We start from the raw sequence: 13,392 nt of genomic DNA on the forward strand, positions 1-13,392 counted from the left end.
GTGGCAATCTCCGCGGGTCCCTCAAGCCTCACAAGCACTGCCGCCGCTGGAGCCTCCAAAGGAACGCGCTGGTCCTTCTCATGGACGACCAGCTGTGTCCTTTGTCCTGGCTCCTGTCTCCTGGCTCTGCCTGACGATCAGATGTCGATTGCAGCATAGGAGGGGGAGCTTCAGACCTCTGGAGATGAAGATTCCGCTGCGTTGCCCCCTTCGGGGAGTGTAGCGTTGTCCGAGTCCGATCCAGAGTGGGCGGCTATGCTTTCCCGGGCCGCTGAGAAGGTCAGGCTTGTGTGGAACCCTCCACCACATCCCGAACCTTCCCGGTTGGACGATTGCTTTCCCGGTAACATTCTTTCTGGAAGTGCATGAGGAGCTCACAAGGACGTGGACGGCGCCTTATAGTGCCAGAAGCCGTCCTAGTGGCTCCTCCCTCCTCACCACCCTCGATGGCGGAGCAGCTAAGGGGTGTGTGGATGTCCCGCCGGTGGAGTGTGCGGTTGCGATGCAGCTGTGCCCAGCGTCCGCTTCCTACTGGCGGTGCAATTCACACCTCCCATCCAAGGCATGTAAGTTTTCATCCGGTCTTACGGCGAAGGCTTACAGAGCCTGTGGACATGCTGCTTCCACCCTCCATGCCATGGCGCTCTTGCAGGTCCACCAGGCCCAGGCGCTCATGGACATGAACGAGGGTGGTTCTGACCCAGAGCTCCTCCGGGAACTCCGTGTGGCAACTGACCTCGCTCTCCGGGCGACGAAGGAAACCGCATGTTCCGTTGGTCAGGCGATGTCCGCCTTGGTAGTCCAGAAGCGCCACCTTTGGCTCAACCTGGACGATATGAGGTGTCCCGATAAGTATCGGTTCCTTAATTTCCTTCTGTCCCAGGTTGAGTTATTCGGCGATGCGGTCGAGAGCTTTGCCCAGCAGTTCTTGGCCCAGAAGAAGACGGAGGCTATCCGACACATCCTGCCCCTGCCAACCGCTTCTGCTCCCACCCATCTCCCGGCCACAGATCGTCCGTCCGCCACGTCTCACTACCAGTTGTTCTATTCCCTGAACGAGGGGACCCTCGGCACGGATGTCTCCTCACCTCGGTTCCTCACCTACTTTGTCCACAAAATCCTCTTGATGGACTAGAAGGCTTTTCGGCTCCCTTATCGATGTGTGGCCCCCAACCACTATGATAAGCCGCGCACTGCTTTGAATGAGATGGAAGTTAAAGTCATTATAAGGAAGTCTCAGAGTGAATATGCATCTCCGCTAGTTTTAGTACAGAAAAAGAATGGTGACCTTCGTATTTGTACAGATTTTAGATGGCTGAATGGAAAGACAGTGAGGGACGCTCACCCACTCTCACACCAAACAGATGCACTAGCAGCTTTGGGAGGCAACATTTTCTTTTTGACCATGTACTTGACTTCTGGCTTTTATAATGTTTCTTTGTTTGAAAAGCATAAGAAGTACACCGCTTTTTCCTCTCCTTTCGGCCTCCATGAGTACAATCGTCTACAATAACACAAGCCTTGCCATTTCAGAGATACTCTGACCCAGTCGCCTTGCCATAACAATTTGGTCCTAGTCAAAGTCGCTCAGATTTTTATTTCTGTCCATTTCTCCTGCATCAAACACGTTGATTATGAGAACTGATTGTTTTCTTACCATCTGATCTACCCAGACCTCAATATTTGCCTTGTCAGGAGATTATCGACAAAATTTGCTCGATATTCAAATGTTTTGGCTCATTGGTATACAGTATATACATGTATGTGTTTTAATGTCATTGCATAAACAAAATATGCAACCAATCAACATTATTAAAAAAAAAGCATAAGCACATTTTTCAACTAAAACATTTACACTAAATTGTGTGTAAATTGTCTCCGTTCATTTGTGAAAACGAATTACTCTAATGGGTTATGATATTCCCAATATTGTCATGAGGATAGATGTAAACATGATTATAATGTACTTTAAATTAAATATAAAAATCTGGTGTAATCCTATTTTTAAAAACAAAACAAAAAATGACACCCAATCAGTGCATGTTCCAGTTTATTTTTATAGTATTTACAGAAGAATTTTTGACACAATATGCATTCATTTTCAATGTTCTTTCCCCCCCCCCCCCCCTCTTTTATTACAGAACCTTGTTGCTATGACAAAATATCTCTACCCCATTATTGTCCTCTTAGCTCTTTAATACGTTTGACGAGTTGTCACGTTGTCCATGTGGAGATTAGTCCTGTATGGTCAAGGAGCCATATTCACAAAGTTTTATCCCCTGAGTTATTTAAGAATATCACAAAAAAGTCACACACCAAACTACAGGGCAAAAAAGAGACCATTTACTTTGAGCATCCAGAAAAGCATTTAGGCTAATTTGCCTTTGCATGAAAAAACACTGTTTTTGAGGTGCAAGGAAACAGCAACAGCTCTTTAAATAACTCCTGAGCGAATCTTTGTGAATAGTGGCCGAAGTTTTACTTTGCATTTACACTGCATGTTTGTGGACAAGGTTGCAAGACATGGAAACTTGTGTGTGATTATGCAGAAATGGATTCTCTTTACACTTTAGCTGTGACTTTCCACATCTGCACATTACCCATTAAAAAATGTTTTTCCACATGTTCCAGTTTTGCAACGTATTTTAATGTAATATGCTGAAGTGGTTATCATGTGAAAAAAAAAGAAAAACAAGCACGGCTGTGTCTTTGGTTGTATTGATGGTATTTCAGTTTATCAACACCTGTCTGTTGGTCTTTCATGGAATAGGTAATGGTGACATCATAGACGATTCATATTTACAACATCTGGGACGGTATTTTCCAGAATATTACTACATAAAATTAGTCGGCCAATTGGATGAAACCTCCTCCACCAAGGTTTTTGACAGACAGCGTACAGCTTCTCATTTTGCTCATCGCTATATTTGGCTTTGTAATTTCGTATGTGTGCACCAGCGATGACTTCTTTGTGCCACTTTCCCATTTTAGTTCCTCTGTATTTGGGTTAGTAGCATATCCAGTGCCCTCGATTTCACAAAGTCAGCAGAATCAGGGAAAGTAGCAATAAAGAAGTCTTTTAAAAACAAAGTAGGTACACCTGGAGGAATAGGGAAAAGTAAGATAGTTAGCAAATTCAACTGGGTGGCTTCATCGTTTGGATTACAATGCAAAACTTTAATTAGCAGTTTCAATGGTTTTATTTTAATCTTTAGCAATCCATTTGCTCTTATCAGAGCTTGCAAAATGCATATCTATATTATATAGCTGAATTTACAGGTTAATACATATAATTGGCTTTAAATACAGGTAAACATTTACAATACATAAAAAAACGGATAAAACTGATCACGCTCTGTGATGTGATCAGAAGAATATATTATTTTGTCAAAGCAATTTTTCTGAAATAATTTACATCAAAAAGATCAAAAACCATCCTACAGAAATCACAGTATTTCTGTCTTGAGAAACAACAGTAACTAGTGTTTTGTCAATGGTTGGCTAAAACTGTGTGTACAGAGCTGCAATCATTATGTATATTATGAGAGGACATTTTTTAAGAATATCTTACAGGGAAGAAAAAAATCTTCCCTTTTTATACAGCCGGACACCCTGGAAGACAAACAAAATAGATGCGATTGTGAATTTACAGATAATTACAAATAATCTAGTTTTGTTAAAGGGAAGTCCTGCCAAACTAAGATATATATATGGGCGAAGCCCTGGAGTATTAAAAAATAAATTATATCTGTAAGGTTTTACTTTTTTGCCTTAGTGTTAGTAATATTGGTAAAGGTAAACTGGATATTAAGTGCATATAAAGTGCTGAAAATCAAATGATGCAACCATTGGCCATGTGTCTAATATTCCCTCATACTCATCCTGTATAGCTCCATAATATCTTCTCAGTTCACCTAAATATGGCACACAAAGTACATTCTGTGACCATATCGAAGTGTAAATAATGCAAATAATCATGGGAACAGTAGCTATAAGCTGAAATCAGAGCCTTAATAATGCAATATGTTTTTTTGGAGAGTGAGTTTGGTTTGGTGTATGTAATTGCTGACAATTTTCAAAATTGAAAGTTACCAATTTCAAGAAATTTGTGTTAAAACGAAGCGAGATATATAGAGATATGAGCCATTCACTACATATCGGAGCTGTGTAGGTTATCATGATCTCCGTTTCACTTAACAAATTGCGAGACTGGCCACAGGTGCATCGCCTACATTCTGTCTGAAGGCACCCAGCTAAAAATGCCAGGAGCAAAGAATGAATGTAACTGCGGAACAATGGAAGGTCATGGAGTGGCTGTGGGTGTCAGATCTTGCTGTTCTCCAGGTGTGAGTCAATGTGCTTGATCAAGGCATCATCAGGGTAACCAACAGGGAAGATTAGCTGGCACAACGGGCAGCTCCTGACGTCACCCTCCTCCTCGGTCTCCATCCACAGCTGTAAAGGGCACAGTGATATGTTTGACAGCCATAATGTTTAAAATCCACCATTAAAACTGATACAATAAAGGTGAAATGTGTATTTTATTCAATGTTACATTGAATAAACAACATCTTTCCCAGATTGACTGGCACAAAGTAAAGATTGATTTCCCTGAAATGGGTCAACACTGTTTCTCTGTGCTACTTTCAAGACATTTCAGTGTTTATTAGAGCAGCCAGACAGAGCAACATCATAAGTTCTAATTTAAAGGGTAACTAAACACTAAAACAACTTTTTTTAGTTAATGATCTGTAAGAATGGAGCTTCATAAATGCTGTTAATTGATTCCAGTAAATTTTTTGACATTTGGGTTTAAAGTGTTTTAATTCTACAATATATGGTTAAAAACGTCTGAGTGCTGCCCTATTCAGGTTGAACGGTGGCTACTGCAGTTGAATTTTCCTATAGGTGGTTGCGCTGGTTCGTGACGCAGCGGTTGTTGGTGACGTAGGCCGGTTCCATACAAAGAGATGCGTCTCAGGTACACGCCCCCCTCCGCTGGGCTCTGCCCACTTTCCAAGCCTTTTTCAAATATTGCCAGTGGGTGGAGTCAGGCTCTGACCAGGGGGTTAGTTACCCTTTAAATTTAATTGGCCACACCCCACAGGAAGTTGAATCGGAATTACAGGAAAAGTATTTTCCTAAATTACAGAAATTTGACAAAACAATGGCATTCTGGGAAATCAGTTTTTGATAATTAAAAGTGTATGTAAAGTAGAAAACAAATTTCGGTGACATTTCAAACTTTAAAGGATTAGTTCACTCCAGAATGAAACTTTTCTTATAATTTACTCAACCCCACGTCATCCAAGATGTTCATGTCTTTCTTTCTTCAGAAAGAGCGAACTGGTTAAAAGGTCCAAATTGCAGCTTTAAAGGGCTCTACACGATCCCAGGCGAGGAATATGGGTTATCTAGCGAAAGGACACGTGTGATGTAGGTGGAAGTACGGAAAACTCTATTTCATTTTCTCCTCCATCCTCAAACTCATCTGACATCGTTGTTTAAAGGGTAACTTTAACTTTTTTTTTTTTGTAAAGGGTGTTTGACTTAGTTTTTGCACATTTGCTTTGTAAACACAGGGAAGGTACTTCCGCCTACGTGTGACCTTTCCAACATGACTACGTAATGCATAAAGTCGTGGACGTGCATCGCAGAGATAGTGGAAGACAAGCATTTGACAAGCCCCTGCAGTCTCTAATACCTGCAGCCTTTTAGCACCTCCTCACAGTTTTTCCATCCGGCCTGTTTTAGTGGGGGAAGTCCTGAAGGAATTGACCGCTTAGGACCCCAATAAAGTGGCTGGATCAGATGGTCTTGCCGCTTTTTTCATTAAAATTGCTGCCCCGGTTATTGCGGCTCCTCTGACAGACCTCATTAATCTATCCTTCCATACAGCCGAGATTCCACCTGCTTGGAAAGAAGTGGTTGTGCTTCCTCTGTATAAGGACGTGATCAGGCTGACTTCAACAATTACAGGCCAATCTCCATCTTGCCTTGTGTGTCTAAAATTAAGGACAAACTTGTTAATAAACAACTAATCAATCATCTTAATGTGAACGGTATCTTCTCCGGGGCACAGTCTGGCTTCCGATCAATGTATGGTTGTGTTACAGCTACCGCTAAAGTGCTCAATGACATTACATTCGCGTTAGATATCAAACAACACTGCGCTGCTATATTTATTGACCTTGCAAAAGCTTTTGACTCCGTGGACCACAACACACTGATCCACAGACGTAGCAGCATTGGTGTCACTGATCACTCACTTGTTTGGTTCTTAAATTATCTTTCACACCGGGTTCAACGACTAAGATTTGAAAACCTTTTTTCCCATTTTCTACCGGTCACCAGGGGTGTCCCCCATGGCTCCATCCTTGGCCCTACACTTTTCTCAAATTTATATTAATAACGTGCCCCATGCAGTTGGTAATTCACTCATACACTTATATGCTGATGATAGAATCCTTTATGCCACGGGTTCCTCCCCTGATGCTGTTCAAGCTACCTTGCAAGATAGCTTTTTTCAACTACAGCAATCCTTTACACCAGCAATTCCCAAACTGTGGTCCGCGGACCACTGGTGGTCCATGTGGGTACTGCAGATGGTCCGTCGAAAGGCAAAATAAAATATAAAATAATGTTTTTTTACCTTCATTTCACCAGGAAATTTGTATGGCCTATATTGATATAAAATTTAAATTAAATTGTCAAGTTATTGTGTGATTACTAAAATAGGCTAGTGGCGCTCGGCCGTGACATTCAATTTTCAGTGCCGTTAGAACCACAACATGGATCGGTGGATAGCAACAGGTTCTCTGAAGAGAAAAGAGACCATTATGTTTATAAATGGAATGAATATTGCCTGTTATTATTTTAATTTCCAGTAAGTTTCTTGATCTCGCGTTTCTGAAATGTTTTGCGGATATGCTGTTAATTTGACAAACTCAAGCCAACTTTTTGAGGACTTGTAAAACTCTGAAGATTAATAATCCCCTAAAATCGCCAAAGGTTTTGAAATGTTGACTATATCCAAGTGTTCTTATTACTGTATAGATTTCATACTCCATTGCTATGGAAAGAAGCATGTTCTTCAAATGAACCTGATTATGCCCTCGGGCGCTTGAGTAAATAAATAAATTAAATATGTGGCAGCCGTTGTGTGCAGTAAACTTTCTTTTAACAAGCCTGTTGTGATGACCAGTTATAGTTTTAGTGCTAGTAAGCCTATTTAGAGGTGTGGATTAATTCAGGTAGGACTGTGTGGACACATTTTATTATGTGTATAATGAGGTAGTCCGCGAAAATTCTTGATTACAAATAGGGCCTAGTGGTCCACACACACAAAAAGTTTGAAAACCCCTGCTTTACACAACTCAAACTCACTCTTAATACCTTCAAAACAAAAACCATGTGGTTTTACCGTAAGGGTACTACGCCTCCTCCGGCCCTTAAAATCACAACTTGCAAGGGGGCCAAGTCACTGCATATAAATACTTGGGCATCTGGTTGGAAACTTCACTTTCTTTCTCCATCCACATATCAAAGCTGCAATCTAAGGTCAAGGCCAAGCTTGGTTTCCTTAACACTTAACACCGCTCTTCCTTCACCACTCGCGCCAAACTTACTCTTATTCAAATGACAATTCTACCCATGTTAGACTATGGAGACACTATATACAGGGTAGCTTGCAAGTCCACTCTATCAACTCTTGACACTCTTTACCATTCCGCTATCAGGTTTGCCATAAATGCTCCTTTCAATACACACCACTGCGCTTTATATTCATCTGTCAACTGGCCCTCCCTTCACAATCGCCGCAAAATTCACTGGTTCACCTTCATTTACAAGACCCTTCTCGGCCGCTCACCTCCTTACTTAGGTCATCTGCTGCAGCCAAAGCCTGTCACATACAACACCCGGTCCTCACTTCGTCTTCAATTATGTATTCCCAAAACTAACTCTGCCTTTGGTCTTGCTTCTTTTCAATCTGCTGCCTCTCGCGACTGGAACGCTTTGCAAAATATTCTAAAACTAGATACACTAATTTCAATTTCATCTTTTAAAACTATTATATCATCCTTGTTCACAGACACATGCAGTTGCTTCTCTAAATAAAAAATTTGTGTTGTCTACTGTGTTGTGTTTTAAATTGTATTTAATGTAATTGTTAACCTGTATGTATTTCTAATGTACTGTATTTATTTTAGCCCTATTTCCTTTTCCCTAAGTGGTTATTATAAAAAAAAATATAAAAAAAACCTTATTCCTATCATGTAGAGCCATCTGAAGCTGCATTAAAACTGCAATTTGGACCTTCAACCCATTGGACCCCAGTGAAGTCCACTATATGGAGAAAAATCCTGGAATGTTTTCCTCAAAAACCTTAATTTCTTTTCGACTGAAGAAAAAAAGACAAGATCATATTGGATGACATGGGGGTGAGTAAATAATCAGGAAATTTTAATTCTGGAGTGAACTAATCTTTTAAGACATGGCTTTGTCAAGCCACCATTCAAAGTTTGTCTTAACAAACCTTTTCTTTAAAAATTACACATATTTTCAGTTCATTTTAATGTTTTTTTAAAGCATTCTGAATGCTGCCGAAATTGAAGGAATCCAGTCTAAAAACATATTTGTAATTCAGTTTGGTTTCGCAAATGATGCAGAATTTTCACATTTCACCCTTATTCTCAACATAGGCTCATTGGAAAAATGTGCCTCTCCACCTAAACTCCAAAAAACGTACCTATAGATACAACTACAGTTTCCAGCTCAACTTAACAGTAGTGGCAGTAAAACACCAACAACTTTTAGACATTTATGATTACATGGGCAGATTATCAATTAATATCAATTAATTTCACGTTGTACTTTGCACACTAATGTGTTATGACTTCAAAAGGCTTTTACCATAGTGCATGGTTTGCAAACTGATACATTTTAATGTTTGCTTAACATAACCAGCTCCATGTGCCTGGCTTTTTTTGACATAGTAAACTTACTCAGTAGCTCACCTGCATAATTGCGCTTGCAATGCGTCACGAAATGTGCAAGAAGCAATGTAATATCATTTTGCAGAAATGTTTTTCCAATGACCCTAGGTTGGTTATTCTGCCCATTGATTTGCTACTCACGTTGATGGACGGCCACGACTGGGCGTGCTCTGCATGCAGGTATCCAGGTGGGTGGCAGCTTAGGGTGTTGGGACGGGAAGGAATGGGGAAAGCGGAACAAGAGGCGGGGCCTCTGGAGCTCGATGAGGGGCTCGACACCCCCAGTGTTCGCGGTGGACTGATGGGATGAGGGCAGGACCACTCCTCCTCATCCTCTGAGGACTGCGGAGGCTGTGGGGATGGATGCAGAGATGTTGGGCTGGGCTGAGGCTCGAAATGCAAGTGGGACACATCCGAGTGGTGGAAGGACAGCTCCCTGGACAGCCGTGGAGATTCAGCCAATCCCCCATCGCCGGACTGAGAGCCCTGTCTTTGAACTAACATGTGCTGGCTTCCTCCATGTTGCTGTTGTTGTTGCTGCTGTTGCTGCTTCTGCTTGTGGTAGCTGTCGACATAAGGTCGAGGCTTCGGCAGGGTGGACACCGGGTCCAGAGTAAACCGTGGCGGCCGTTGATAAGCCGAAGGATCGGCTACTTCAGAGTAACTGCGTCTTCCCTGGAAACTGGCCCTCAGGTGGTGGGAAGTGGGCCTGCAGGAATAGGAAGCGGGCCCGTCGCTGAGGTCAGGCAGAGGTGAGCGACGGTGCATGTCCGGAGAGAGACGCTGCAGGATAGGGGAGCGCCGCTGGGGCACAGGGGAGTGGCGCTGTTGGATGGGGGAGTGACGCTGTTGGATGGGGGAATGCCGCTGCGGAACGGGCGAATGCCTCTGGTGTGGGACAGGAGAGTGGCGCTGAACTAGAAGATGAACACAAAAGTGAAAAAAGCTCTATAGGTTAAATGTAAGCAGTAAGACATTAACAAAATTACTTCTTAAAGTCAGCATGAAATTAAATGTCACCATACTATTTTCTAAATCCATGTTATTATGTTTTACTTCTACATTTTTTTTACCTCGTAATCTTGAACTCTCTGGTCAAACAACAGACTTCGCTCTGGTGACGTTTCTAATCCTTTATTTTGCTTAAACTCACCTCTGCATGTTGGCATTCATCTATCTCCATGATTGAGTGTGACGCCCAATCAACAACTGATAAATATAAGTCACCGTCCTACATTTTTTTCTTTTTTGACAATCCATTACACTCAGATGTATGTCACGATACAGCAGGAAAGATCTGTTGTTACTTCCGTTTAATCTCCAATATCAACAATAATGAAGACGAGACAAAAAATATGCATCATGATGATATTTAAGCAATTTCAATTTAAACTATTGACGAAAATGTGGCACAGCAACTAACAACGCACTAACAATGTTTTTTAACAATAAAAGTATAGAAAAAATATGATCATTTAAAATAATTCAAGCACAGTCAATAATGTCAAGGAGTGACCTACAGTACATGACCCGTGCGAGCTGAAGAGTTAATGTACAATTAATTACTTTTTTAGCATGTTAACTAACTCACTCAGACACATCCTATACATATAAGATGAATCACATTTAAATACACAACATTAACATAGTCAGAATGAGCAAGTCACATTGTGACTTTCCGTAACAACAAACTAAAATATGGGCAAATGACATGAAGTTTCTGTGAAAATAATGTGGTAAAATTCATTAAGAAATAGTTTGAATATCTGGTTAAATCAAAAGTAGCATGGTTCCTTTTACTACCGGAAGAATATCTTGAAAGGCAGTGTAAAGAAAACAGTCCCTAATGGACAGATAGATGTCTGTAATGACTTGCTCTTTCCCCTCGCATTTCCTCTTTGAGATATTTTCATATTGTTTTCCTGTGCATTCACCCCCAGCACCTGTGGTTGGCTACTTCTACACAAGTTTCTGACTAGTAAGGGGCATACAAGATCTTGTACAGAAGATGCATCTGTCTCTCAATAATAAGTCTAACGCGCAAATACTGAGCTTCCTGCAATCGTGAGATTGCAGTCAGCTATTTTGAAAAATCAGTCCGTCTATCTATGAATCAGTAGGTTTTTTTTTCCTCATCCGCTTCTGCTTTTTGGTCTGGTTTCCTATATCAAATGGGTTGTGTGGTTGAGTGCAGAGGTGCTAAAAAGATAAGGGGGGAGTTGTTTATGTTCTCAAACTCAAAAGAAGAGACGCACAATGTGAGAGACGATCAAGACGTCAGCAAAAACATTCCTTGTGGAATACAGCAAGAGCAAACAAGCATGCAGTGCTAAAAAAAGCACTGTGCTGAATTTTGACAAGGTTGACAAATTGGTTCTATTGCAAAAGAGGTTCATTAAAGTATGAAAATATGATTATTCTCTAAATCAGATCTTCTTAACACTACATGGCAAAACGTTTGAGCATCGGTAAGGTCAGGTTGGCAGTCGATGTTTTAAATCATCCCAAAGGACTTAATTGAGTGCTGTGGGTGCCACATACGGGAATATATTAAATTAGTGATTTCTTCTGTGCAACCATGTAAACAGGCTTTATCCAATTTTTGGATCTTGTACCTAATCAAGCCAGTTTAATTTCATGGTCACGGACCTCTTTCTACTGTACATGAGATAGCCAAACCGGTAATTAGACGGTGTCTAAGTACTTCTGGCCGAATAGTGTATGTTCATGACTGTGTAAAATATAATTACAGTAGTTCAAATCTATACATCTCTGAATGATTGTATAATCTGGATGCCTTGTCCTCATACCTGGGCTAACCGGCTCCTGTGAGGCTTTCCGCAATATCTCGGTCTGTTTCGAGGTCAGAGCCTGTAACTTGCCCAACTCCTCTGTTAGCTCAGTATAGGCCAAAGCCAGATTGACTCTGTATAGAGAACAGATGAAAAAGAGAGAATGAGAAAAGAAACCGTTTTAGTATTAAACCACCAAGTTTAACCATCATTGCCATATTCTTGCTATAATTAGGCTCATACTGTACATTGCAAAACTAAACATTATATACCAAGTGCAATTAATATCATGCTATGACCGCCTGCCAACCAGCTGAGATGGAACTGCACTGGATCAAAACCGCACATATAACTGTCAATAAAAAATATCAGCAGTACTTCCTCAGCAGCACTAATGACATATAAAAGCAATAATAAGGTGATAAGCTTCAGCACATAACAATGGTTGACAATTATGTTTATGACAGTTGGTAACACTATTTAACTGTGATATGTGTCGCTCCACCAGAAAGAACATAACGCATGACTGGGCCAGAGAAGAAAACAGTGTAGTTTCTAATCATATGACACTGCCGCCGTCACTCACCATGGCAACAATATTTCTCAAAAAGCCTGTCATCACAAAAATTGCCAACTGATTTCCTACATAACTGTGGTAGTCTCTCGTAGCACTCTGCGGTCTCCTTCTTCACACATTATAAAATAACTTTAACTCATAATCAATTTTTCATGTCTAATTGTTTTTTTATATGATAAACAGTCATATAAACAGTATTGTATAGAATAAAATAAATTACGGGAGGTTTATTTTGCAGCAATGACTGGTCAACTGTACATTTCATCTTAGCTTGCAAACTTGTTGCTTTCCTTTCATGGATTAATTTCACAAAAATGATCAAATACTGTATTGACATCTTTACTCAAAAGATAAATTATTCAAATACACAATAAGCCAGATGAGTGATACATTTGTGATAATCATCAAAAAGTAAGTTTATTGTAAAACATGCCAACTAATTTTGATGCAAGGAAACAGAAACTTGTCATCAGATGCACTTTATCTGATTTTGTGCAGACCAAATTCACAAAAACCTCTGGTGATTTATTCTAAAAAGACTTAGCACTTTTGAGATGGTGTCAGATATATCAGGAGAGACATTTCAGTTTTTACGCTTCAGAGGGCACATGCGACCACTCACTTTTTTAAACCTGCTTACATTCGCATGAATTTGAGAACCACAGAGAAGTATATAGTATGTGTAACCATCATAGTGTTAAATTTACTTGTACTTTTCGAGTCAGCACCATTCTAATGATACAAAATATAAAAGAGCTAATCTAATTACTGCAAAATTGAAAACAATTTCAAAAAGCTTTAAAGGTCAACTACCACTTTGTCTATGTAAAGTTACTATAATGCATATTTTAATTAATTGCAAATGATAATAATGACTAAATAAGAAATAAAAAATGATGAGAGTCAAACATGCATGAAGGGGCCAATACTAATCATGAAGTTCACTGCATTTTAATTAGATGAGTCAAATGAGTCGCCAAAGCGGTCTGGTACAAAGTCGCATCTAGTCAATTTTCTCTCTCAGTTA

The 13,392-nt window shown here is 40.4% G+C and overlaps 1 protein-coding gene across 2 annotated transcripts in view; it reads right to left on the reverse strand.

Moving 5' to 3' along the window:
• Window positions 1-2,033: 2,033 nt before the first annotated feature.
• The window catches only part of tbkbp1 (TBK1 binding protein 1), a 44,457-nt gene continuing 33,098 nt past the window's right edge, over window positions 2,034-13,392 (reverse strand). For both annotated transcript variants that reach the window (XM_077200725.1, XM_077200724.1), the window contains 3 exons: window positions 11,807-11,922; window positions 9,138-9,913; window positions 2,034-4,455 (listed from right to left, as the gene is read on the reverse strand). In XM_077200725.1, the coding sequence (XP_077056840.1) occupies window positions 4,324-4,455; window positions 9,138-9,913; window positions 11,807-11,922 (1,024 nt within the window). In that variant the 3' untranslated portion in view covers window positions 2,034-4,323. The remainder of the gene's footprint in view (window positions 4,456-9,137; window positions 9,914-11,806; window positions 11,923-13,392) is intronic.

The sequence above is a fragment of the Siphateles boraxobius genome, unplaced genomic scaffold (assembly GCF_051911475.1).
Source record: "Siphateles boraxobius isolate OS27281-9 unplaced genomic scaffold, OSU_SipBor_1 46, whole genome shotgun sequence".
Taxonomy (NCBI): domain Eukaryota; kingdom Metazoa; phylum Chordata; class Actinopteri; order Cypriniformes; family Leuciscidae; genus Siphateles; species Siphateles boraxobius.